General features: G+C 53.4%; 1 protein-coding gene across 1 annotated transcript; it reads left to right on the top strand.

Moving 5' to 3' along the window:
- LOC140897526 (uncharacterized) lies at positions 1-25589 on the top strand. The gene is made up of 4 exons (XM_073310244.1): positions 1-387; positions 3585-3788; positions 4236-6789; positions 23957-25589. Exons 2-4 carry the CDS (start codon positions 3650-3652, stop codon positions 25386-25388), a joined length of 4125 nt encoding a protein of 1374 aa, XP_073166345.1. The 5' UTR covers positions 1-387; positions 3585-3649; the 3' UTR covers positions 25389-25589.
- Positions 25590-27971: the final 2382 nt, after the last annotated feature.

The raw sequence follows: 27971 nt of genomic DNA, 5'->3' as shown, positions 1-27971 counted from the left end.
TATATTGCTCAGGGCTGGGAGCCTGCTGCCTCCCTCTCTCTGTCTCTTTCTCCCTGGGTTTCCTGTGAGCAGCAGATCTGGGGCTGAACTTCCCGGCTGAGAAGGGAGCCGCTGGGTGCTGCCGCTTCGGTAGCCACCCCGGGGGGGGGAGCCGGAGAAACCCCTCCTCAAAGCCCCCTCTGTGCCCAGCCCGGGGTGGGGACTCTGTGCGGTGGCTGGAACCAGCCCCTGCGGCAGCCCCGAGCTCTGCCCGCTGAGCCTCCAGGGGATGGAGAGGAGAGAGAGACCAGCAGGAGCAAGAAGTGGGGAGGGAGGATCCCAGCTCCCAGCCCTGCCCGGATCCATCGCTGCAGCGTCCCTGGGCAGACTGACCCTCCTGGGATCAAGGTAAGGAGCAGAGAGAGGAGAAGCCAGTTGCTGCCCCTGCTGAGTGAGGGGAGGGATAACTCAGTGGTTTGAGCATTGGCCTGCTAAACCCAGCGCTGTGAGCTCAATCCTTGAGGGGGCCATTTAGGGATCTGGGGCAAACGTTGGGGACTGGTCCTGCTTTGAGCAGGGGGGTTGGACTAGATGAGGTCCCTTCCAACCCTGATATTCTATGATTACCACCTTTGAAATCTCCCCCCCCCCCAAAAAAAAAAAAATCCAGCATGCAGCCCCCAACCACGAGGCAACTCCGCAACCCCCACCCCCCTTCAACTGTCACTTATAGTGATTCATGCCTAGGGCCCTACCAAATTCACGGTCCATTTTGGTCAATTTCACGGTCCTAGGATTTTAAAAAATCGTAAATTTAGTGATTTCAGCTGTTTCAATCTGAAATTTCATGGTGCCATAATTGTTGGGGTCCTGACCCAAAAAGGAGCTGTGGGGGGGGTCGCAAGGTTATTGTGTGGGGGGGGGTTACGGTGCTGCTACCCGTACTTCTGTGCTGCCTTCAGAGCCGGGCAGCTGGAGACGGCGGCTGCTGGCCAGGAACTCAGCTCTGACGGCCACCAGCAGCAGAGCGGCTGGCAGGTACGGGATTGCCCCCCTTACTTCTGTGCTGCTTCTGGCAGGGCGCAGCCTTCAGAGCTGGGCGGCCGGCCAACGGCTGCTGCTTCCTGGCCACCCAGCTCCGAAGGCAGCAATGCAAAAGTAAGGGTGGCAATATCGTGACCCCCCCCCAAAATAACCTTGCGACCGCTGTGCAACTCCCTTGTGGGTTAGGACCCCCAATTTGAGAAATGCTGGTTCTGCCGTGAAATCTGGTCTTTTGTGTGCTTTTACCCTACACGATACAGATTTCACGGAGGGAGACCAGATTTCACGGTCCGTGACGCGTTTTTCATGGCCGTGAATTCGGTAGGGCCCTACCCGTACCCTTTCTCTCACACCTGTGCACTGCGCTTGCATATGGATGGGCAGACAGCTGCTGTATTTTCCACGGTTTTGATCTATTATTGCTTAAACTGCGGGAAATACAGATGGGAACGTTGCAGCACCTTTAGCTGGACACAGAAACTTTCAACAGTGGATAGCCCAGTGTATTGTGAGAATAAAATGAAAATCTTTAGACCCATGTACAGAAACCAAAAACCTGGCAGATTGACTTATTTTTCTGACAACTAGCAAATCCATAAAAAAAACTGGCCAGGCCAGTCAAATATGCGCCACGTGGTAACTCTATGGCTACGGAAGAGCTCTCCCTCTCGTCGGCACAGAGTGTCTTCACCGGACTAGCCCTCTAAGAACTTTCGACAGCTTTCTACAGCCGCAATTGGACTTGCTCTGCCCTGTGCTGGCTGGCTGATTGCTGCAACCCTCCCATTCCCTTCCTGCCTGGTCTACACTTAAAAATTGTCACTCCCTCAGCACTGTAGTGAGGTTGACCTAACTCCTGGTGCGGACGCGGCTAGGTCGACGGAATGATTGATCCCCCGACCTAGCTACCTCCGCCTCGGAGAGGTGGAGGGACGACAGCGATGGGGAAAAAAACAAAACAAAAAAACGTTCCAGAGATGTAGGAAGTGGCAGCTTAGCTGCAATGCCATAGCTGGATGCAGTGTAGCCATACTAGGGATGTAAATAGTGGTTTAAAAAGTTAACCAGTTAAACTATTAAAATTATATCATTTAACCGGTTAACTGTTAACCAAAGTAGCTCTGGGGGGCCTAGCACGGGGGTGGGGGAGGCTGGGGGCTTGCTCCGACCCAGCTGGGGCTGGGGTCCCACCGACGTGACCAGGGCTGGGGACCGGCCAGTGCGGCTGATGGTGTGGTCCCTCTGGCTGGCCAGCCCGACGCAGCTGGGGCTGCTCCAGCCATTGTGGCCGGGGCTGGGATCCCTCCCGCCGGCCCGGCATGGAGCGGCCAGGGTTAACGGTTAAGGTTTGTTAACCGGTAAGCCTAACGCTTACCAGTTAACCGGTTAACCTTTTACATCCCTAAGCAATGCACACAGTCTCTTCATCTCAGCATCGCTCCATACCTCTCTATTCCTCACCACCTCCCCTACCCTTTCCTTTCCATTGAGCTGATCCCCGCCTAACTGACCCCTCCTCTACAAAAAACAACCACCCACCATGGTACTAGCATGCCGTTTGCCACGACCACGTTGTTCGCTCCGCTTGTGTGTTGTACCCCTTCCACACACTGTGTCTGTCTGGGTCGTTTTAGACAGGAAGGTCTGTGGGGTAGGGAGTAGCGTTTGGTTCTGTCGTTGGACAGCACCTAACACAGGGGGGGCCCCGGTCCATGCCTGGAGTCCCCAGGTGCTATGCTAATACAAATAATAAATGTTGATAATAATAATAATTAATAACAGGTGAATTTATTTTGGAGCATTTGAGGCTAAACCTCTTAGCCTTTGTTCTGAGCAGGCGCCGTGGAGGTGGGGAGCATTACGTTTTGCCATTTGAAGAGTGTTGTCAGAGTTTGACCAATTCCAGCGCCTTTGGGGATGGAAATTTTACATTTGACAGAAAGAGAATTACTAGGTCAGGCGCTTTCCTCTCTGTCGTCTGGTGAAAATCGGTTTGGATGCAGATTTGTTATGAGAGTGGAGTGAATGTCTCTTGTGCGGGAACACGGATTATTTCCGCCCTTGATAAGGTTTGTTTCCTCACGGAGGAGCTGAGCCCGGTAACGCGCACACCCATTTGTTTGGGACTGTGCGAACAGTCCCATTAACGTTCTTAAATTTAAGGAGAGAGTTTGAAAATCTCTCAGTCCTGGTGTGGGAGCGGCATTGTGCTGAAATAAAAAGACACAGGCTGGGATCTTTCAATTCAGGAGCCTAAATTTAGGCTCCTGAATCCATATTCAGGCCCCTGGGTAAGTGGCCTATTATCAAAAGTTCTGGGCACTCAGAACTGAACCCCAGCGACGCCCGCTCGGGATTTGTAAAAACCAGGATTCTTATTCAGGATACAGATTGATGAGGTGAACTTTAGGATGGTATTTGAGGCAATCACGTCTCGTGTGTTACGTCCAAACGGCACAGTCTAGAATTTCTGTCTGCAGGGAGCTTGCGAAAGGGAAATGGGTGTGAAATGGACTCAAACCGCTGCTGAAACTTCCCCATTTGCGCTTCTCGCCTGACAGGCTGCAGAAGAACGTCCGTGTTTCACTCCAGGTTGTCCGGTCCTCCTTGGGGACAGGAAAAGGGAATGGCTGCAGCAAAAGCAGTGACCTTCGAGGAGGTGGCTGTGTATTTCACCGCGGAGGAGTGGGCTCTGCTGGACCCCGCTCAGAGAGCCCTCTACAGGGACGTCATGCAGGAGAATTATGAGAATGTGACCTGGCTGGGTAAGTCACCATGAGCATTTTCCACCTACTCGGGTTGCAGGTCCTCGCTGGCCAACGTAGGGCTGGGATCTTCCCAGTATCGTCTGTGTAACGAGGAAACCGGGAATCTGTAACCAGCCCTGATCGCTCCGGTTCTCTCTTCCCCGGGCAGGATTCCCCATCCCTAAACCTGACCGGATCTCCCGCATGGAACGAGGGGAACAGCTGTGAGTGCACCAAGCAGCTATTCCCTCCCTTCCTCTATCCTCTGTGCTATGGTATCGATGCTGAAGCTCATTAGTTGCCAGCTGTGGGGAGGAGTTTGGGGAATATTCCCCTGCTGACTGTTCAGCTGATCCAAAAGCTTCTGCCGGTGTGACAAACCCTTGCCGATCCCCTTTCCCCGGGGCCCTTTCCTCCCTCCCTAGCACAGGGCGTGACTCATGCTGGGTTCTCTCCTTCCCCCAGCAGGTGATAGGATGGCCAGGGAGACCGAGGAGGAGAATCCCCAGCAGGGAGGCCCTGAGTTGGCAGAACCACACGGGACATTCTCGGGAAGGTCCCAGGGGAACATTTGCCAGGGAGGAGCTAGCATGAGTCAGGGCAGGTCGGAGGAGCAGCGGGGAAACCTGCCCGGGGAGAGAGAGGGTAAATCCTCTCCTGAAGAGGGATGTTTCAAGAAACTCAAATTGCTGCTGGACCTTAAGGGGAAGCACAACAGGGGGACGGGAAATACAGGTGCTGAACATGGGCAGGGCTCAGGAGAGATGCTCTGTCCGGGAACCCACCCAGAAGACACATCCCACAGATGTGGGGGAAGCCCCCAGCAGAGCTCGGCGCCTCCACAACATCCAAGTGGGACCCCCCATCGATGTCTCCACTGTGGGAAAAGCTTCCGCTGGAGATCACATCTTCTGAGACATCAGACGGTGCACAAGGATGGGAAAAGCTCCAACCCCAGCGCAGCCCGCACCATCCAGCAGAGAATCCTCTCGGGGCAGAAACGCTGCCAGTGCCCCGACTGTGGGAGAAGCTTTGATCGGAGGTCGACCCTCATTGCACATCAGAGGCTCCATACAGGAGAGAGACCCTACAAATGCCCTGATTGCGGGAAAGGCTTCGCTGACAGCTCCAACCTTATGAGGCATCGGAGACTCCACTCGGGCGAGTGCCCCTATCAATGCCTCGCTTGCGGGAAAGCCTTCCGTGTCAGGTCCAAGCTCCTGGAGCACCAGGCCACGCATTTCCCAGGGGAGCCTTTTGCATGCCCCAAGTGTAGGAAATGTTTCCCCAGCAAGGCCCTCCTCCTCCGGCACCAGAGATCCCACATGGCGGAGTGGCCCTACAAGTGCCCCGACTGTGGGAAAGGCTTCGTGCAGCGGTCGCATCTGGTGCGGCACCAGGGGATCCACGCTGGGATCAAGCCCTGCGTCTGTGCTGACTGCGGGAAGAGCTTCGTCAAGACCTGGAACCTGACCAAACACCAGTGCTGCCACTTGGGGCAGAGACTCCGTCAAAGTGCTGAGGGTAGGGAAAGAGTCCGTCTGCGCTCAAACCTGGCTAACGAGGAGGGACCCGATGGTATGGCCCTGCCGGAGCGTCACACAGCAGAGAGACCCTACCGCTGCCTCGACTGCGGCAGGACGTTCAGCCGGAGCACGGACCTGCTGGCCCACCGGAGCACCCACACAGGTGAGCAGCCCTACAAGTGCCCGGACTGCGGGAAGGGCTTCCGCGTACGCTTCAACCTGATGGTGCACCGGAGAGTCCACACGGGCGAGCGACCCTATGCGTGCCCCGACTGCGGGAAGGGCTTCAGCCAGAGCTCCAGCCTCACGGCTCACCGGAGAGTCCACACGGGCGAGCGACCCTACCTGTGTCCCGACTGTGGGAAGGGCTTCAGCCGGAGCTCCCACCTCAAATTGCACCGGAGAGTCCACACGGGTGAGCGACCCTACCCGTGTCCCGACTGCGGGAAGGGCTTCAGAACCAAAACGGCCCTGAGCACTCACCACCGGAGCCACACGGGCGAGAGACCCTACAAATGCACCGAGTGCGGGAAGAGCTTCAGCCAGAAGGCGCATCTGGTGCAGCATGAGAGGACCCACCTGCGAGGCAGACCCTACAAATATGCCGAGTGCGGGAAGAGCTTCAGCCAGAACGCCCACCTGGCCAAGAACAGCCGGACCCACTGCACGGAACGGCCCTGCGTCTGCACATACCGCGGGAAGGACTTCGGCGACACTTTAACCCTGATCCAACACCAGCGCACCCACACGGGGGAGCGTCCCTACCAGTGCACCGAGTGTGGGAAAGGCTTCAGATGGCGGGCGCACCTGGTGCGGCACCAGAGGACACACTCCGGGGAAAAGCCCTATGTCTGTGCCGACTGTGGGAGAAGATTCACGGAGAGCTCCACCTTGATCAAGCACCGGCGGATCCACACCGGGGAGAGACCCTACAAATGCAAGGAGTGTGGGAAAAGCTTCCGCCAGCACTCCAACCTGGCCCAGCATGCCTGGGTCCACTCAGGAGAGAAACCCGGCCAAGACCACGGGGGCAGCTGCACGGACCTCACGGCCCTGCCGGAGCGCCGCATGGCGGAGAGACCCTACCGCTGCCTCGACTGCGGCAGGACGTTCAGCCGGAGCACGGACCTGCTGGCCCACCGGAGTAACCACACAGGTGAGCAGCCCTACAAGTGCCCGGACTGCGGGAAGGGCTTCAGCATACGTTTCAACCTGATGGTGCACCGGAGAGTCCACACGGGTGAGCGACCCTATGCATGCCCCGACTGCGGGAAGGGCTTCAGCCAGAGCTCCAGCCTCACGGCTCACCGGAGAGTCCACACGGGTGAGCGACCCTACCTGTGTCCTGACTGCGGGAAGGGCTTCAGCCGGAGCTCCCACCTCAAATCGCACCAGAGAGTCCACACAGGCGAGCGACCCTACCCGTGTCCCGACTGCGGGAAGGGCTTCAGCCGGAGGTCCAATCTCACCGCTCACCAGAGAATCCACACTAGGCCAGCTGATTAAGGGCTGGGCAATAACTTGGATACAGGCGACGACCTCTGAAATCCCGGACAAACCTTACTGAATTTCTGTTTAACACCTCTGGGGTTTATGCAAATAGAGTTACAAATGCAAATGTTTCTGTGCTAAAGTGGGATTGTTTGGAACTCCATTATCAAGAAGACAGGATTAATACAACTGCTGGGACATATGCTGCACATGGAAGGAACTTTTTGCAATGGGTGTAAAGCAGATTTTCAGGAAATCCCTGTGGGTGAGGGAAGTGCATGCCTCCCTTTGGAAGGTAAGCCCTGGGGAGAGAAACCAGTTGTCTGCTAATTACCCACACCTGGAAACTCCAGCTGGGCAACCCCTGGACTGTATAAAGGGTGAACTAAATGTGGCAGAAGCGGGCTTGTTGTGAGCCGAAGCTATGATGAACTTGAAGCCCCTGAGACCCCTTGGGTGGGGCTCTGAAGGACTTCTCCTACCAGACCCATATGAGAGTGGGGGGTCAAATCTGTGGAGCTTATTTGCACGCGTGCAGAGCTCTGTGATTGGTTTGACTGTTTCCTCTGCAGTGGAATAAAATAGGCTTACACAGGAAGTGCGGTGTGGTACCTTTTATAGCTGGGCAATTCCATTGCGTACGATCCTGGAGGGGGAAACCAAGCAGGCCCCCCAGCCTGGGTGGAGCCTCTGTCTGCCCCTTCTGCCCCACCCCCCTGGCCTGGAGGAGCCCCTCCCCCACCATGTGGCCAGAGAAGCCCTGGGCCAGCGGTAGCCCTGAGCCCCTCTCCCGCGCCCAGAAGAGCCCCCCCCAGCTGCGCCACACGTCCCCAGACCCCAAGCTGCCCCATGGGAAAAGCTCTCGTCTCTTCTCTTCTGGATGAAGAACCTGAGCTTTTGATAGGTGCCATGTAGGTTCCCGGGGCGGCCGAGGAGGCGGTCTGTGTTCATCAGTAACCTCTCTGGAGTCCAGGGCCATTGCTGATGAACCCAGCAAGCTGAATAGCACATTCCTCCACCGCCTCGGAACCTGCATGGGGCCTAATAAGAAGCAAAAACGTCCCCTGCCGAACCCCGTAACTGGCGTTCGGCAGCAGCCTCCCCGGTGGATTAAACCCACCGCACATGTTCGGCAGTCTGACTTTTCTGGGAATTACACAGGGAAGTGTTTGGCCTGGGAACACGGGCTCCGGCTTTTGGGTTTGCCGGCAGGTGCTTCTCTCTGCCCCTCCCACCCTGTGCAAGCGGTGAGCGGGGCCTGTGGGGGAAGAGGCTGAGTGGGGCAGGGCCGTGGGGCAAAGGAGCGGAGCAGGGGCTGGGGCCTCAGGGGAAGGGGCAGAAGAGGGGCAGGGCGCCAGGGCCCACAAAAGACTAATCCGGCCCTGCTTGAGTCTTGGAGCACCCACAGAATCGGCACCTATGTCTGGGAACATCCCAGTCAGAAGGGAGAGAGACATGGACCCCAGACAGGGACCGGCGGGGGGGAGGGGGCAGAAGGTTGAATGTGGGGGCCCTTGCCGAACTGCTAAGGGGCAAGACAGGTGCAGTTGCCCCGAGCTGCGACAGCTGGCTCTTCGACTGCTGTCCCTTTGGGGGTTGGGGGCTCTTTGTTTTGTGCCTGTACAGCGCCTAGCACAGTGGGGTGCTACTCCATGAGACAGGCTCCTTGGTGCTCTAATTAGCTCCCCTGGGAGGTGGTGGGTGGCGGCAGGGATCAGGGAGGGGATGGATAACCAAGCGGGGAAGATGGGGCGTCACATTGAGGGCTAAGCCGCAGGGTCTGGTGGTCAGAGCATTGGGTTGGCCCCAGGACAGCTGGGCTCCGTTCCTGTTCGGCTGCTGACCTCCATGATGGCCAGGTGGGCCCTTAATTGGCTGAGCACAGCACGGTCTAAGGTTCGACTGGCTGGCATTTGTCTGCCTATGGGAATGGCAGGAAGGGGGTGGGGAGCCTCCAGAGACCCGGGATAGGGGGTGCATACAGATTTCCTGGCACGGGGGGAATGAGGGTACACGGAGCATGAGGAGGAGGGGAGCTCATGGGGAGCTTGGAGCTATGCAAGAGGCCTGCAGCGGGTGCTTTTCGCTTGGCCGAGAGGAGCAACAAAACATGCAACCAAATGGATCCCTAGTGCTGTCTCTATGCTGCAATGGAAGCCCTGGTGCAGACTCAGGTTTGAGCCCCAACCCTTCTGTCTACACACAAGTCTCTCAGGCTCGGACCTAGGGTACTAGGGCCCTGCAGGGTGGGAAGGGCCGAGCCCAGCCAGGATCCAGGGTTCGAGACTCTGATCCCAGAGGCCCTGTTTCAGCCAGGCCCATTGGGGTGACCCCTCTTCCTTTAGGGCACAGGACTCCAGGAGTGTGAGGACCCCAATGACCCATCGCCCCCCCGCCCCCAACTCGCAGCCCACAGCCTGGCTCAGCCCGGCCCATTTCAGGCAGAACCAAGCCCATGGGGCCACCCCAACCATCAGCCTTATTAAGGGGATGGAAAAGCACGGATCCACTGGGGGGAGGAGACACTGCAATCCCGCTACTCAAGGAAATCCCGGGATCAGGGTTTAGCGGGAGCCGTGGTTACAGGGTGTCATCGTGTTAACCCCTTCTCTACTGGCAGCCACCCTCCCAGGAAAAGATTGGTTTCTGCAGGGTCAGGGGTGCTGATCCCAGCTGAGACTTTAATTATCTTCTTGTGGGAGGGGACGGGGGTGCATGGTGGATGGGGGCAGACAGTCTGTCATCCCCTTGCAGGACAAGGCAGATAAAGGGGATGCCCAGTGGGGTGACAGAGTCCTCTTCACACTCTGGCTTCAGTGATGGTGGCTGCGGGGGGCATCTGGATTCCCAGCCCATTGGGTGGGGCTTGTCTCATGCAGGTTCCTTCCTGGGTACGGTCAGCTGCAGCATTTCAGGGTGGTAGGGGCTGAATCAAATGTAAAGTCAATCCAACCTGTCCCAACTGGCCATGAGCTGGGTGAGGTTCCACCTGGCCACAAGAAAGCCTAGGTTTAGACCCCCTCTCTGCTGGGCTACGCCCCTGCTTACGGTGGCTGTATCAGTCACTGGAACCCCCAGGGCGGTCGTTAGCAGCCAGCCCCTGAATTTTCTCCCTGGAGGGGAGAAAATTTTCTTAATTGTGCTTGGTCTCCTGCCATCCCTCGCAAGTGGGGAAAAGTTCCCAGCAGTGATCTACAAAGCCACCGGCTCGCCCTGACTCACGCCTCTCCTCTGCCGTGGTGGAGATAGGTGACTGCAGCCTGGCAGCTGTGAGCTCTGCTCCCAGCTGGCTGAGGACCATGTGCATCCCGTTAGATTTCTCACCCGCCCCATCCGACCTGCTGGTTTGCCTCATCCAGCTGTTACCCCTGGTCTTTTGAACTGCAACCTCTTTGTCAGCTCCTAAGGACCTCAAGATACAGATTGTGGTGCATCAAGGACTGTGCTGGGAGGGCAAGCTATCACTTCAGATGTGGTGGGGGTTTCTGGTCCTGCAAGCAGGCTAGGGGCTCTAGGGAAGCAAGCAGTCAGAGTCAGTCTGGAGAAAGCCAGCTTAGCGCAAGGGTAAGTTGTTCCTCTCTGTCTCAGAGAGCAGCCTGCTTTGTCTCTCTGTTTTTGGTTTGTGGTGTGTGAGCGTACTGAATTCTACAAAATGTAGTTGTGTTACAGGGCAACCTTCCACTGAGAGGATTTATGCTTTTATTGAAGGTCTTGCCGTGTATGCCTAGAGTATAACGCAGAGAAGTGCCTACATCCCATTGAAATCAAGAGGGGAGACCATGGTGTATCATGGGAGAGGCAGGCTGACGAGGGAGACGGGCCTAGAGAGGAGAATGGGAGCATAAGTAAACCACAACTCCATGACACCGAGGCACCGCAGCAAATATTTCCGTTGTTGGCCAAAATGTTTTAGCGTTAGAAATTTCCCTGAAAAGTTAAAATTTTCCATGGAGGGAAAAATAACCCAAAAGAAAACCCTATTTTCCAACCTGCTCTTCTGAAGACTGATTGACGTGGAGTCTCCAGTGCACCATAAGGTCGGATCTCTGCTTGAAGCTGCTGCCTCAGTGGGGGCATGAATTGCATCACTTGCCAGCATGGACTCTCCCATGCATTGCAAGGTTGAAACGCAGGCCAAAGCCTTTCCCGCAGCATGAGCACATGTAGGGCTGCTCGCCCGTGTGGCCACGCTGGTGGGCGAGCAGGTTAGAGCGTCTGCTGAAGGTCTTGCCGCAGTCGAGGCAGCGGTAGGGTCTCTCTGCCACCCGGTGTTTTGGCAGGGCTGTACCTTTGCTGCGGGGCCTCTCCTCTGGGGCCGGAGAGCGCTGGGCCAGGTCGGAATGCCGGCCAAAGCTTTTCCCACCCTTGTGGCGTTTGTCGGGCCTCTCTCCCATGTGGCCCCGCCAGTGTTTGATTAGGGCCGAGGCGTTGAATCTTTTCCCAGAGCTGGTGCAGACACGGGGCTTTTCCCCGCAATGAGCCCTCCCGGGCTGCCCCAGGGGTGCCCGCCGGCCGAAGCTTTTCCTGCAGTTGGGTTGCTCCCCCTCATGGGCCCTCTGGTGCATGGTGAGCTTGGCTCTCTGGTTGAAGCCCATTCCACAGTCAGGACACAAAAAGGGGCGCTTGCCTGTGTGGACCCTCCGGTGCATCGTGAGGCTGAATCCTTTCCCGCAGTCTGGGCACGCGTAGGGACTCTCTCCGGGGTGGAATTGCTGGTGCTTCGTCTGGGCCGAGTTCTCAGCAAAGCATTTCCTGGATTCTGGACACTGGAATGGGTTCCTCTGCAGGTCGGGGTATTTGTAGAGCCTCTCTCCTGTGTGGAGCCTCTGATGTGCCATGAGGGTTGAGCTCCAAACAAAACTTCTCCCGCAGTCGGGGCACTGGCGAGGTTTCTGCCTCGAGAGGATTCTCTGCTGGATGGCGAGGGCTATGCTCTGATGTTGTGGAAGCACTGAGTTTTGCTGGGGGCTTTCCCCACATCTACGGGATGCCTCTTCCAGTTGGGTTTCCAGATGGAGCATCTCTTGTGAGCCCTGCCCACGTTCAGTGCCTGCTTTTCCTGTTCCTCTGTTGTGCCTCCCCTTAAGGTCCAGGAGCTCTTTGAGTTTCTTGAAACATCCCTCTTCAGGAGAGGATTTATCCTCTCTCTCCCCGGGCAGGTTTCTCCGCTGCTACTCCGACCTGCCCTGACTCGCACTAGCTCCTCCCTGGCAAATGTTCCCCTGGGACCTTCCCGAGAATGTCCCGTGTGGGTCTCCCAACTCAGGGCCTCCCTGCTGGGGATTCTCCTCCTCGGTCTCCCTGGCCATCCTATCACCTGCTGGGGGAAGGAGAGAACCCAGCATGAGTCACGCCCTGTGCTAGGGAGGGAGGAAAGGGCCCCGGGGAAAGGGGATCGGCAAGGGTTTGTCACACCGGCAGAAGCTTTTGGATCAGCTGAACAGTCAGCAGCGGAATCTTCCCCAAACTCCTCCCCACAGCTGGCAACTAACGAGCTTCAGCATCGATACCATGGCACAGAGGATAGAGGAAGGGAGGGAATAGCTGCTTGGTGCACCCACAGCTGTTCCCCTCGCTCCATGCGGGAGATCCGGTCAGGTTTAGGGATGGGGAATCCTGCCCAGGGGAAGAGAGAACTGGAGCGGTCAGGGCTGGTTACAGATTCCCGGTTTCCTCGTTACACAGACGATACTGGGAAGATCCCAGCCCTATGTTGGCCGGCAAGGACCTGCAACCCGAGTAGGTGGAAAATGCTCATGGTGACTTACCCAGCCAGGTCACATTCTCATAATTCTCCTGCATGACGTCCCTGTAGAGGGCTCTCTGAGTGGGGTCCAGCAGAGCCCACTCCTCCGCGGTGAAATACACAGCCACCTCCTCGAAGGTCACTGCTTTTGCTGCAGCCATTCCCTTTTCCTACCCTCATGGAGGACCGGACAACCTAAAGTGAAACACGGACGTTCTTCTGCAGCCTGTCAGGCGAGAAGCGCAAATGGGGAAGTTTCAGCAGCGGCTTGAATCCATTTCACACCCATTTCCCTTTCGCAAGCTCCCTGCAGACAGAAATTCTAGACTGTGCCGTTCGGACATAATGTACGAGACGTGATTGCCTGAAATACCATCCTATAGTTCGCCTCCTCGAGCTGTATCCTGAATAAGAATCCTGGTTTTTACAAGTCCCGAGCTGGCGTCGCTGGGGTTCAGTTCTGAGTGCCCAGAACTTCTGATAATAGGCCACTTACCCAGGGGCCTGAATATGGATTCAGGAGCCTAAATTTAGGCTTCTGAATTGAAAGATCCCGGCCTGTGTCTTTTTATTTCAGCACAACGCCGCTCCCACACCAGGACTGAGAGATTTTCAAACTCTCTCCTTAAATTTAAGAACGTTAATGGGACTGTTCGCACAGTCCCAAACAAATGGGTGTGCGCGTTACCGGGCTCAGCTCCTCCGTGAGGAAACAAACCTTATCAAGAGCGGAAATAATCCGTGTTCCCGCACAAGAGACATTCACTCCACTCTCATAACAAATCTGCATCCAAACCGATTTTCACCAGACAACAGAGAGGAATGCGCCTGACCTAGGAATTCTCTCTCCTTCAAATGTAAAATTTCCATCCCCAAAGGCGCTGGAATTGGTCAAACTCTGACAACACTCTTCAAATGGCAAAACGTAATGCTCCCCACCTCCACGGCCCCTGCTCAGAACAAAGGCTAAGAGGTTTAGCCTGCATGTGGGACCCTTGATGTGCTTAGAATCAATCTGTAGGTGAGTGTTCACAGAACTGACCCTTAAGTGAGGAAACAATTCTGATCAAAGGGGGAAAGAAGCTCAGTGTGTCTGCACATTAATCTTTTATTCACCTCTGACGACAAAGCTGTAGCAGAACCGGTGTTTATGAGCCTACAGCGAGAAGCGTGTCTGACTTGGAAATTCTCACCCTGCCATAAAAATTCTCACCATAAAATTCGTTGTCCAAAGGTAACGGAAGTGTTGAAAAACTGACACAGGTTGTAACTTGCGCCTCCCCTCTGGCCGCTTCTCAGGAAAAGGCTCAGAGGTTTTATCCTCAAACTTTGCCAAACTAAATTCACCCCCTGGGCAGAGACCTTCAGCCCAAAAGATGAACCTAGGCAGTGCCAGCCTGGATCAGAGCTGAGGCCCAGCTAGTAGCGTTGAGCGTGGTGTAAGCCTGTGGCTCTCAACCTTTCCAGACTACTGTACCCCTTCCAGAGTCTGATTTGTCTTACGTACCCCAAGTTTCACCTCACTGGAAAATGACTTGCTTACAAAATCAGACACAACAATACAAAAGGGTCACAGCATGCTAGTACTCTAAAATTGCTGACTTTCTGATTTCTACCATATAATTATAAAATGAATCGACTGGACTATAAATATTGTCCTTACATTTCAGTGTATCGTCTATAGAGCAATATGAACAGGTACATTGTCTGTCTGAAATTTTAGTTTGCACTGACTTCACTAGTGCTTTTTATGCAGCCTGTTGTAAAACTAGGCCAATATCTAGAGGAGCTGACATCCTCCCTGAAAGATCTCGGAGTACCCCTAGGCGGGGCACGTACCCCTGGTTGAGACCCACTGTTGTAAGTAACTGGACAACTGGCTTCACAATTTCAACCCAACCCTACCTGTCTGTTCCCCTGTGCGCTCCAGCTAGAGCAGGTTCCAAGGAGTAGCTTTGGAGGAATTCCTTTCCCTGCGGCCCAGCCCCTGACAAATGAGAGCCAGAACGGATTTGTCCTCTCTCTGCTCAGACACCTCATCCCCAGGAAAGCCAGTAGGGCCAGGGATGACGCAGGGAGCAGATCTGGGCGGGTCGGGCAGCTGGGAACCACCCTCTCCACTTATTGCTCCTGCTGCCCGGTCAGATCTCTCTCCCTTTCCCCTCTGGCCGGGAGATTTGGTCCCTGGCCCATGCCCTTGGGGTGTTTGCTCTCCCGTAGCTGAGACCCAGAGTGGGTCAGGGAGGGCAGCAGCCCTGGGACTTGCAGAGGGGGGAGCAGAGATGGGGCTGTTGGTGCAGAGTCACTTTCCTGCCCGGCCCCAGCCCTTTCCCCCAGGTCTCCCCATCACCTGCAGCAGTTAGAATCATAGAATCATAGAATATCAGGGTTGGAAGGGACCCCAGAAGGTCATCTAGTCCAACCCCCTGCTCAAAGCAGGACCAATTCCCAGTTAAATCATCCCAGCCAGGGCTTTGTCAAGCCTGACCTTAAAAACCTCTAAGGAAGGAGATTCTACCACCTCCCTAGGTAACGCATTCCAGTGTTTCACCACCCTCTTAGTGAAAAAGTTTTTCCTAATATCCAATCTAAACCTCCCCCACTGCAACTTGAGACCATTACTCCTCGTTCTGTCATCTGCTACCATTGAGAACAGTCTAGAGCCATCCTCTTTGGAACCCCCTTTCAGGTAGTTGAAAGCAGCTATCAAATCCCCCCTCATTCTTCTCTTCTGCAGGCTAAACAATCCCAGCTCCCTCAGCCTCTCCTCATAACTCATGTGTTCCAGTCCCCTAATAATTTTTGTTGCCCTTCGCTGGACTCTCTCCAATTTATCCACATCCTTCTTGAAGTGTGGGGCCCAAAACTGGACACAGTACTCCAGATGAGGCCTCACCAATGTCGAATAGAGGGGGACGATCATGTCCCTCGATCTGCTCGCTATGCCCCTACTTATACATCCCAAAATGCCATTGGCCTTCTTGGCAACAAGGGCACACTGCTGACTCATATCCAGCTTCTCGTCCACTGTCACCCCTAGGTCCTTTTCCGCAGAACTGCTGCCTAGCCATTCGGTCCCTAGTTTGTAGCTGTGCATTGGGTTCTTCCGTCCTAAGTGCAGGACCCTGCACTTATCCTTATTGAACCTCATCAGATTTCTTTTGGCCCAATCCTCCAATTTGTCTAGGTCTTTCTGTATCCTATCCCTCCCCTCCAGCGTATCTACCACTCCTCCCAGTTTAGTATCATCCGCAAATTTGCTGAGAGTGCAATCCACACCATCCTCCAGATCATTTATGAAGATATTGAACAAAACCGGCCCCAGGACCGACCCCTGGGGTACTCCACTTGATACCGGCTGCCAACTAGATATGGAGCCATTGATCACTACCCGTTGAGCCCGACAATCTAGCCAGCTTTCTACCCACCTTATAGTGCATTCATCCAGCCCATACTTCCTTAACTTGCTGACAAGAATACTGTGGGAGACCGTGTCAAAAGCTTTGCTAAAGTCAAGAAACAATACATCCACTGCTTTCCCTTCATCCACAGAACCAGTAATCTCATCATAAAAGGCAATTAGATTAGTCAGGCATGACCTTCCCTTGGTGAATCCATGCTGGCTGTTCCCGATCACTTTCCTCTCATGCAAGTGCTTCAGGATTGATTCTTTGAGGACCTTCTCCATGATTTTTCCAGGGACTGAAGTGAGGCTGACTGGCCTGTAGTTCCCAGGATCCTCCTTCTTCCCTTTTTTAAAGATTGGCACTACATTAGCCTTTTTCCAGTCATCCGGGACTTCCCTGGTTCGCCACGAGTTTTCAAAGATAATGGCCAATGGCTCTGCAATCACAGCCGCCAATTCCTTCAGCACTCTCGGATGCAACTCGTCCGGCCCCATGGACTTGTGCACGTCCAGCTTTTCTAAATAGTCCCTAACCACCTCTATCTCCACAGAGGGCTGGCCATCTCTTCCCCATTTTGTGATGCCCAGCGCAGCAGTCTGGGAGCTGACCTTGTTAGTGAAAACAGAGGCAAAAAAAGCATTGAGTACATTAGCTTTTTCCACATCCTCTGTCACTAGGTTGCCTCCCTCATTCAGTAAGGGGCCCACACATTCCTTGGCTTTCTTCTTGTTGCCAACATACCTGAAGAAACCCTTCTTGTTACTCTTGACATCTCTGGCTAGCTGCAGCTCCAGGTGCGATTTGGCCCTCCTGATAACATTCCTACATGCCCGAGCAATATTTTTATACTCTTCCCTGGTCATATGTCCAACCTTCCACTTCTTGTAAGCTTCTTTTTTATGTTTAAGATCCGCTAGGATTTCACCATTAAGCCAAGCTGGTCGCCTGCCATATTTACTATTCTTTCGACTCATCGGGATGGTTTGTCCCTGTAACCTCAACAGGGATTCCTTGAAATACAGCCAGCTCTCCTGGACTCCTTTCCCCTTCAAGTTAGTCCCCCAGGGGATCCTGGCCATCCGTTCCCTGAGGGAGTCGAAGTCTGCTTTCCTGAAGTCCAGGGTCCGTATCCTGCTGCTTACCTTTCTTCCCTGCGTCAGGATCCTGAACTCAACCAACTCATGGTCACTGCCTCCCAGATTCCCATCCACTTTTGCTTCCCCCACTAATTCTACCCGGTTTGTGAGCAGCAGATCAAGAAAAGCGCCCCCCCTAGTTGGCTCCTCTAGCACTTGCATCAGGAAATTGTCCCCTACGCTTTCCAAAAACTTCCTGGATTGTCTATGCGCCGCTGTATTGCTCTCCCAGCAGATATCAGGAAAATTAAAGTCACCCATGAGAATCAGGGCATGCGATCTAGTAGCTTCCGTGAGCTGCCGGAAGAAAGCCTCATCTACCTCATCCCCCTGATCCGGTGGTCTATAGCAGACTCCCACCACTACATCACTCTTGTTGCACACACTTCTAAACTTAATCCAGAGACACTCAGGTTTTTCTGCAGTTTCGTACCGTTGTTTCAGGGCTGCCCTAGGAGGCCAGTTCCCTACTCTCAGCTAGGCCTAGTGCTTGCTTCAATCTCTCTCCGGCTGCTCCCCAGCTGTACGGGCTCTGTCCAACCCAGGAAGTTTAGTCATCTCTTGATCAGTTCACAGCAGAAAACTCGTGGCCAAGGGAGAGTCAGGAATTAGCCCAGGAGAGAGTCAGGAATTAGCCCAGCCTTGCTTTGAGCTGTAACCCAGAGCCCTCTAGTGGGGTCAGAAAGGAAAACCCTCTTCCCTCGCTCCTCCTAGGGGTGCCCAGATGTCCTGGCTTTATAGGGAAAGTCCCAATATTTGGGGCTTTGTCTTATAGAGGCACCTATTACCCCACCCCCGTCCCCATTTTTCACACTTGCTATCTGCTCGCCCTATCCCCTCCCCGGGCCAGACCACGGCCCAAAAGGGTTCCCGTCCATGAGCGTTAACAGCTCTGTGCCCCCCGCCCCGTGACTTCCTTTCAACACAGATGGGGTCCCAGCCCCTGCCCCGGAGCCATCCCTGCAGGTGCAAACTCTCAGATTGCTGCCACTCCTGACTCCGGGGGGGCCCACGTGGTGCAGGCTCCATCACCCACCTGTTCCACTCGCAAACCATCTCCTGGGTTAGTGTGTTCACACTGTTAACACCCACTGAGCCACCGCCTTACCCTCCTGCAAAACCCTCCCTGAGCCTCTCATGTGCCCTGGGACCTGCAAAACGCTTGCCAGCAATGAGGCTGCAGGCGTGCGGAGACCACGGCCTATCACGCTGAGCAGTGGCGTTCCCTTGGGCTCCCTGGTCGGTCTGTCACGGATACGGATACAGAGATCAAGAGTAGCCAGTGCTATGATGGTTCTGGCTTAGAAAACGGGACACCCCACGGTGTTGGCCCAAGGGTCCCCTCCCCCCTGTGTGCGGCGCTGGTCTGAGCCCCCCCCATCAACCCCTGCAGGTGGGGGTGGCCCGAGGCCCCCTCTCCCGATGTGCAGGGCCAGCCTGAGACCCCCTGCTGCCCGCGGGGCCATCCCGTCCCAAGCCACTCTCCTAAGCCCGCCCTGCCACATGGGGCTGGTGTTGCTGCTCTCCCCCCACCCCACCCCGTTCCTCCACACCCCGCTAGGGGTTGTGCCCCATTTGGGGGGGCCAAACTATGCATTTGTCCAGTTTGCTCTTTCCAACTGACGGCAAATGCCCAGTTTTGCCCCCCAAAAAGTGTCAAAATGGCTGGGACAGGGCCTCTAACTATTAAGAGACCAAGATGACCGGCCACAGAAAAGAGTGATTTAGGAGCATGGTATTATTATTACCTCGCATCTGCTCCTGCAGGTTTCTGAGCCCTTCCTCTGACGCATCTGGGACCAGCCACTAGCAGAGACCGAACTAGAAGGACCTCAAGGCTGAGCCAGTCTGGCGATGCCTGGGCTCCTCTTAGGAAAAGCATCACCTGTTGGCTCATAAGAATGTGCCTTGTCATTCAGAGGTGGCTTCAATACAGTCCCTACTTCCACAGCCTTAGGGTTTCTGTCTGCAGCTCCAAAGCTGTCCCCACCAGAGGGCTCTGGCTGTGCTAAGGGGAAGCGGCTCCCTCTCTCCTTGTCTCTCTTTCTCCTTGGTTCAGCACAAGTTTCCTGGCTGACACAGATGCAGCTGCGACTGAGCAGCTCCTGCCCCCTCAGTGGGGTGTGGACCAGGGGGAGACCTTCATCTAAGCCCCTCTGTGCCCAACCCGGGTGGGTACCTTCTCCGGTGGCTGGAACCAACCCCCAGGCTCTGCCGACACCAGCTCTTGAGCTGGATCCTGCAGGTGATGGGGAGACCTGGGGGAAAGGGCTGGGGCCAGGCAGGAAAGCGACTCCTCATCTCACTCCCCCACCCCTGTATCTCTGCTCTCCATGTCTCTGCCAGTTCCAGATCTGTGGCCATCACTGACACACATTCCCAGTCCTGCAAGCAAAGAGCCATGGGAATGGGTCAACCAGTGCTTAATTTGCACCGGGGTGAGCCCTAGCACCTCGAGCCTGGCAGTTCAGACCCCTGGCACCTCTGAGCCTGGCAGTTCAGACCCCTGGCACCTCTGAGCCTGGCAGTTCAGAGCCCCGGCACGGCATCTCTGGGCTTAGCAGTTCAGAGCCTCGGCACGGCATCTCTGGGCTTAGCAGTTCAGAGCCCTGGCACCTCTGGGCTTGCCACGTCAGTTATGCATGTAAAAAAACTGCTTGAGTCCTGGCACCTGTTTCATTACAAATTAGCCTCCCAGGCAAGGGGGAGGAGAGACCAGAGCAGGAGCCATAAATGGGGAGAGGTTCCCAACTCCTAGATCCATTCTCTTGTGTCTTTCTCTAAATCCTTATTGATTGGTGATGACGAATCCATCACTCTATAATTATTTTCCATAGATCCTAGTCTGCTAATTTATCTGTGTACCACCCCCCTAGAGCAATGGATCTCAACCTATTTACCACTGTGGGCTGTATATGCAGCTCTGTGTGTATTACGTTAAGTGGGCCGCATCCACACTATATACTACCTGTATGGCCCGGAGGATGTCACAACTGATTGGCTGTCAGCAGCCCACAGGTTGAGACCCAGCGCTCTCCAGTGATTATCTCCTTGGTGTCTAAGCACTGTACATCAGGTGACCAGCTAGCAAGTGTGAAAAACTGGAACAGGGGTGTGCGGGTAATAGGTGCCAATATAGGAGAAAACCCCCAAATATCAGGATTGTCCCTATAAAATCAGGACAGCTGGTTACCCTACCTGCACAAATGCATAAAGCATCAATGAGAAAATGTGTCCTTTTTCTCTCTCTCCTCCTAATGCCCAGTGGCAAGGGAGGTGGTAAGCCACCATTTGAATTACTTGTGCTATGGTCAGTTAGGGCTCCGTCGTGGGAGGCACCACATAAACTCCAGCCCTACACCTGTGAAGACTCTGGCCCCAGCACCTGTTAACTCAGGCGAGGTGTGCTTGTTGAAATCAACGGACATCTGCTGTTTATTTACGTGAGTCTTCACAGGATCAGGGCCAGAGTTTGTACAGTGCCTAGCGTACGGGCCCCTCCGATGTAGCGTGGTGCAAATTGTGGCCCCAGTGAGTTTGCAATCGGAGAGGATGACAGGCAGGAGACAGATGAACGGAGGCCGTGGAGCAGGCTGAGTCAGGTACAAGCAGAGTTGTGTCACACGTGGCTAGATGGTTTTGTCAAAGAGCTGATTTTTCAAAGTGCTCTAAAATCCGCACGTGTGCTCAGGTTGTCTTGAAAATCAGCAGGAGAGTGAATTTCTGTGGGGGGGTGGAGGGTGAGAAAACCTGGATTTGTGCTGGAAATGGCCCACCTGATGATCACTTTAGATAAGCTATTACCAGCAGGACAGTGGGGTGGGAGGAGGTATTGTTTCATATTCTCTGTATATATATAAAGTCTGCTGCAGTTTCCACGGTATGCATCCGATGAAGTGAGCTGTAGCTCACGAAAGCTCATGCTCAAATAAATTGGTTAGTCTCTAAGGTGCCACAAGTCCTCCTTTTCTTTTTGCGAATACAGACTAACACGGCTGTTACTCTGAAACTTGAAAATCGCTGTGCATCATGAGGGCTGAGGGTAGAGTTAGCAGTGTGAATCTGGGGACAATTGATCCAGCGGTTCCAGAGATTAGGGGGAGCAGAGAGAGGAGGAGAATTAGGACACGAGGAAGGGTGGCCCAGTGGTTAAAGCACCAGTTTGGGGCTCAGGAGTTCCCTGCTCCGTCATAGGCTGCATGTGACCTTGGGAATTAGATGCCTAAATTCCTTTACAAATCTTGCCCACCTCCCAGGGGTGTAGCAATGGGAAATACACAGGGCCTAAATTCTCCGAGTATTTCCCAGAGCCCCAGGGCTTCTGCTCCACAGAAGGTGCTGGGGAGGGGGTTGAGCCTTTAGTCCCATGGGAGGTGCTGGGACTCCCACTGATTTGAAAATAATTACCAGAGCTCTGTTCCGGTCAGCTCCAGCTGAATGTAAGCCCTGGCAATGCATTAAAGTTTGTGAGGTGCTTATATATGAGGGCAATGGGACCCTATTAAGAGCTAAGAGTCACTCCAAATGCTGGGGGAAGAAAGGAAGTTGCAGAGAAGCTGAATTGAATCACCCTAACTTTTGTGCAGCCCCTGATTTCTCCAAACATTTCCTCGGATGCGGGGATCAATTCTGTGTTGACACTGAGAGAAAAGAAGGGGGGATAGATACATGGCCAGGTGGCAACTTGTACTAGGTATGCACCTGCCTTGGAACATCATCTTGTCATTGCAGGTGTTGCCCTTTGAGGGTCCTTGACAAGAAAACTCTTGGTCCAGTGCATGATCTGACTTGGTCTGGAGAGACCCCTCAGCAGGGAGTACCCTGCTCCAAGCTCCCCCTGAGCTTGTCTTAGGGTACTGTTAGAACATGATCTTGGACTACTCTGTAGTCAGTGCGGACAGGGACAAGATGTGATCAGTATCAGGTCAGCAGGCTGTGGTTAAGGGTTTGTTTATGTGAGGAATTTGACCAGAATAAATACCCCAGAATAGCTTCCTGTGTGGAGACGCTTATCCTGGGAGAATTATCTGGTACACTTCTTCCAGTGTAGACTAGGCCTGCGTATAAGACAAGAGACAAACAGATGAATACAAGGAAACAATGAGACAAAAGCGGCCAGCACGATTGGTGGTGTTCTCAGCACACCAGCAGCCTAAACCGTGTTAAGTTTGTATCCTGGGAAGGGACCATAAGGGATAGCCTTTACAACCATGTGAATAACGTTGTGCTAATTAGCAATCGATTAACTAACTCTAATATAGACAAGTCTTTACACAGGCTGGGCCTGTGTAGTACTTGGGGCCTGATTCTGATCTCAACTGCACGGATGTAAATTGGGGATATGTCATTACATCATTGTAGCTAAACAGGCATAACCCTGTAGCATAGACGCAGCCTGCAACAATGGAAGGGAGTTTTCCATCAGTGTAGGAACCCCCCCTCCCACCATTACGTCACCAGAAGCATTCTTCCATTGACAGCTGTGTCTACACAGGGCATTAGGTTGGCATAGGGTTTTTTTCCACACCCCTGACCGACAAAGCTACACCAAACTAACTCTTAAGTGTAGTCCAAGCCATGGAGTGGTTCCATTGAAGTTGGTGTGAACAGAGAGCAAAGGCAGAAGCAAATCATGGCATTCAAGTGTCGGGGGTGGGCGGCAATTCCTTTTAACAACCTGAGGCACTGAGGGTATGTCTCCACTGCAAAAAAGAGTTGTGTTCTTAATTTGGATTCACTCACAAAAATTCAATTAAAACCCAACAACCTCTCTCTGTCTGTGACACTTTTGGGTTAACTGGGTAGCTATATGGTGTTATACACTCCCAGAACACAAAAGGGAAACCAGTTTTCAAGCATGGCCCTAGTCAAACATAGCTTGTTTGCCGTTCCCATGAGTAACGGCAACGGAGAACATCCTGTTCCTAAAGCCTGGGGTGCAACTTGAACTGCTAACCCCAGTCAAAGGCCGAGTTGCTGCATCTGCACTGTTTTAACCCCAGTTACGAACACATCTCTTTTTTTAACTCTGAGGACATACCCAGGGAGAGCAGTAGGCCAGGCTTCTAGGGACCTCTTGTCGGTCTGGGCAGGGGGTTAGAAACGGCCAAGAGATTTAATCCTTGTGCTGGGCTGAATCGCTAACTCCCAACCGTGTGTGGCAATCCCTGAATCCCTTACTTGGACCATTGTACATCAGCCCCCGCATGCGGCGCTTTGCCAAAGGGCATCTCCATGGGCATTTCCCATCTGCTTCATGTTACATGTTCCCTCTGACAAACATAGGGGCAAGGCTTAAAATCCTGGCACCTTCTGTGTAATGGACCCCAGGAATCTGTAACCAACCCTGATCTCACCTGTTCTCTCTCCCTGGAGCAGGATTCCCCATCCTTAAACCTGACCTGATCTGCATGGAACCAGGGGAAGAGCTGTGGGCACTGGATCTCCAGGGGAGGCACCCGCCCAGGTGAAGAACCAGTTAAACCAGCTCAGAGACCATCTGGGAGAGAAGGCCAGCGCTGGGATTCGCCTTGAGCCCTTGTGAGCTTTTCCAGATCTGCCCTTCTCAGGTAGCTCATCATAGAACTGGAAGGGACCTCGAGAGGTCATCTAGTCCAGTCCCCTGCACTCATGGCAGGACTAAGTATTATCTAGACCATCCCTGACAGGTGTTGCAAACAACACCTGTCCTCGCTTCAGGGCAAATGTTGTACCCTTTCTGCCTGAAAGCAGCTACCAACCCTCGCTCTGCCTATTGAGATGGGAAGGGAAGGGAAGCAGGATGGGTCCCCTCCAGTGAAGGACTGGAAGGTGGTTTTGTCCAAGTTCCCCAATACATTATTTCAGTATAACAGATTCTAAAGCCAGAAGGGATCATCTAACCTGACCTGCATAGCACGGGGCAGAGAATTCCACACAGGAATTGTTTCCCCCCCCCCCCCCTTTTCCTCCCCCAGTTGGCGGGGAATGTCTTATATGTGGATTCTCTCCATAAACCAGGGATGGCAACAAGTGTGAACGAGGAGGCAAATCTGCTGTGGGGAAGCCCTGAGTCAGCAGAAGCTGAGAAAGCAGAGGGGCACATTTGCCTGAGAGAAGCCAGCGAGAGTCAGGGCGGGTGGGAGAAAGAGGAGGAAGGAAATCTTCCAGGGGGGAGAGAGGATAAATCGTTTCCCCCAGAAGATGTAAGGCAACTCTGGGTGCAGCAGAGAGAAGGGGAAGGTAATGGGTCTAGGGAAGGCTTCATCGAGAGTGCCCAACCTGATGTCCAGTGGAGCGCCTGCAAGGGAGAGAAATGCCACCGGTGCCCTGACTGTGGGAAAACCTTCAACCGGAGCTCAACCCTTAGGGCCCACCTGAGGATCCACACGGGGGAGCGCCCCTATATATGCCCTGACTGCGGGAGAGGCTTCACGCAGCTGGCTCACTTGACCCAGCACCGGGGGACACACTCGGGAGAGGAACCCTATCGCTGCGCTGACTGCGGGAAGGGCTTTGGGGTCAGTTCCCGCCTGGTGGCGCATCAGAGGAGCCACACAGGCGAGCGCCCCTACAAATGCCCTGAATGCGGGAAGAGCTTCCGGGTCAGCTCAGTCTTGGTGGTACATCAGCGGATCCACTCTGGAGAGAGACCCTATAAATGCACCGATTGCGGGAAGAGCTTTAACGTCAGCTCCAACCTCATTAAACATCAGAGGATCCACACGGGGCAGAAGCCCTACAAATGTACTGAATGCGAGAGGAGCTTCAATGAGAGCTCAGCCCTGATTGCCCACCAGCGGCTGCACAAAGGGGAGCGGCCCTACAAATGCCCTGACTGCGGGAAGAGCTTCAATGTCAGCTCCAACCTCCTGGAGCATCAGGGCACCCACAGGGGCCAGAAACCCTACAAATGCCCTGAGTGTGGGAAAGGATTTGCCCGCAGTGCCCACCTCTCTCAGCACAGCCGGACTCACACAGGTGAGCGACCCTACAAATGTGCCGAGTGTGGGAAAGGATTCGCTGTGAGGTCCCATCTGGCCCAGCACTGCCGGGTCCACACCGGGGAGAGACCCTACAAGTGTGCTGACTGCGGGAAGGGCTTCACGGCCCGTTCGTCCCTGACCACCCATCGCCGGACTCATACAGGAGAGCGACCCTATAAATGCCCCGAGTGTGGGAAAAGCTTCAATCAGAACTCGCACCTGGCTCAGCACTGGAGAACCCACTCGGGAGAGAAGCCCTATCACTGCCCTGACTGCGAGAGAAGCTTTGGGGACAGCTCTGCTCTCATTAAGCATCAGAGGATCCACCTGCAAGAGAAACCTTGTTAATGCCACCCCCCAGCTACTGGTAAAGCTTTGCTTGGAGCTCAGCACTTATGACTGGAACGGGGCAGGTAAGGGCTTTTTCAGTGAGGTGGCAATTCAAAAAAACCAAACAAACAAACCATGTTGAGTGCCCCCAAAACACAATGTTTCAAAAATGGGGGGGGGGAATAGAAAAGTTTAAAATAAAAATCATCTTGAGTTGAACTCTTTTGTGCTACATGAAATCTTTCATCAGGATTTGGAACAGCTTTAACATCCTTTTTAAAATTAAATGGAAGGAAAGGTCAAAACCAAAAATAATTCTGATTTGAAGATGTTCAATCTTTTGGCTTCCAGATTTTGGGGGGGGGGGGCACGAGGGAATCAGCTGGAACAATTCAATGAAACAGAAAAAATTGCGAAACATTTTGAAGTTAGTGGATCTGCATTTTTCACAGAGAAAAGAAGTTTCCAACAAAAAATGTTGCCCAGGTCAGCTCATGACACTTCAGAGACTCCATGTGGGGATAACCCTGACTGATGGGAGTGATATTGGTGACATTCAGCTCCTCCCACTGGGTGGGTCCCAATGTAGCAGCAGCCCATCTCTAGCTGATCTGTGACTCTGGTCGGCCGCTGAGACCTTGCTGCAGCCCTGCAGGCTAAGCATAGGATGGAGAAGAGAAAATACCCACAACCAAGGTTGTTCCCTCTTCTGGGACTCAAGATCCCTCCCCTCCCCAGGGGAGATTCATTCCCTGGGCTGCCCCCTTTGGTATCAGAGGTGGGTAGGAAATTAGGTCCAATTCCATCCCCAGCACTGCTTCGCCACTGCAGAAGTTGGATGCTTAATCAGTGCTCCAGGTCTCAACCCCCTTCAAGCAACCTTAAAACTGAAGGTGCCCTAGACTCCCTCCCTTAGCAAGAGCAATTTCCTGGGGTGAGGGACTCACCTGCTTTACTAATCCCACCCACCATCACCACCAGCTAGCCCTAACTTCTCCCCATCCCAGGTCTTCTCAGGGTATGTCTACACAGTTGCAAAACACCCAGCTCAGGCTCATAGGACTGTTTCATTGCTGTGTAGCCTTCTGGGCTCAGGCTGGGACCTGAGCTCTGGAACCCTCCCATTCATCAGGGTCCTAGAGCCCAGGCTCCATCCTGAGCCCAGAAGTCTACACAGCAATAAAATAGCCCTGCAGTCTGAACCAGACAGCATAGGCCAGCCACAGATGTTAAGCTGCTGTGTAGACATACCCACAGAAATTTGGCCCTCTAGTTTGATGTCACCTTGCTGCACTGGGTGGGGATGGTGAGGGGTGGGGCTAGATAATACAGAGTAGCATGATTAATTTGTGACTGGCCTCAGCAGTAAAAGTATCGAACTTGGTTTTCCACCTGTCCAGAGTCCTTTGCTGGGGGAGAGGACAAGTGAAATGAAGTGGAAGGCACTCTACTACATTTATGATACGAGAACCTGAACAGAATTTAAAGCCAGAATTTGACAGAGATTAAAGATTGGAATGGTTCAGTGTAGGGCTTTTCTGCAGCTGGAGTTATTCTAGAATAGCTATGCTTGAATTCCTTCATGTGTGGACACACTGAATCTGGAATAAGCACGCCTTTTTCTGGTTTAGTTTAATCCACTTTCGAGGGGGATTTGAATTAGCTTAATCCATTTTGGAAGTAGATTAAACTAAACCAGAAAAATGTACTCTTCTTCTGGAATAAGTGTCCACACACAGCAATTTGGGAACAGCTATTGTGAATTTTAAAATTCACTCCTTACCTTATGCCAGAGTAGCTTTCACATGTAGACAAAACCTTAGAGGAAAAGAATAAGAGGGAACATGATAAAAAGCTATAGCAATATGACTAAAATGGAGAAGGGAAAGAGCAGGTGAGCAAGGGGACACTGAGGGCAGGTCTGCCTTTAAAACATTGCACACATGCAGCTGTGCTGCTGTAGCATTCAGAGAAGCTGCTCCCATGCCAACAGGAGAAGGCTCCTGTTGGCATAGTTAATCCACCTCCCCAAGAAGTGGTAGCCATGTCAATGCCAGAAGCTCTCCCATCGACATAGCGCTGACTATACACAGGGTTAGATCAATATAACTATGTTACTCAACAGTATGGATTTTTCATACCCCTGAGCAATGTGGTTATACTGATATAGGTCTGTAGCATAGACTAGATGTCAGGCTGGTCTACATGAACCCGTTAATTTACAGTAAGAGAGTGTGTGTACACACCCCACATTAACCTGCTAGGAACTCTTCATGTAGACCATGCTGATATGCGTTAAGTTTGTTGATGTGTTTTCAACTAGTCCTCTTTGAAACAGTACTAATCAAAGCACATTAACTACTAATGCACATCAGCTGGGTCCACATGGACATAGTCCATGGCAGGCTAGCATGGGGTAGATTCACACCCCACCTTACTGTGAACTAAATATTAGTGCCTTCACTAAAATTAAAATGTAGGAAATCCAAAACGGATCAAAGGAAATACTTTTAATCATGTGTGAAAGACTGTGGAATTCATTGCCACAGGAAGTAATTCAGGCCAAAACTTAACAAGAGTCCCATCTCATTATAGATTAAG

Source organism: Lepidochelys kempii, chromosome 14 (genome assembly GCF_965140265.1).
Source record: "Lepidochelys kempii isolate rLepKem1 chromosome 14, rLepKem1.hap2, whole genome shotgun sequence".
Taxonomy (NCBI): Eukaryota; Metazoa; Chordata; order Testudines; family Cheloniidae; genus Lepidochelys; species Lepidochelys kempii.
This window is presented reverse-complemented; position numbering and strand designations above follow the sequence as displayed.

Coding starts and splice junctions, on each gene's coding strand:
- LOC140897526 (XM_073310244.1), top strand. CDS start 3,650: ATGGCTGCAGCAAAAGCAGTGACCTTCGAGGAGGTGGCTGTGTATTTC. Junction 3,789..4,235: donor TGAGAATGTGACCTGGCTGG/GTAAGTCACCAT, acceptor TCCTTCCCCCAG/CAGGTGATAGGATGGCCAGG. Junction 6,790..23,956: donor CACCAGAGAATCCACACTAG/GCCAGCTGATTA, acceptor AGGGATCATCTA/ACCTGACCTGCATAGCACGG.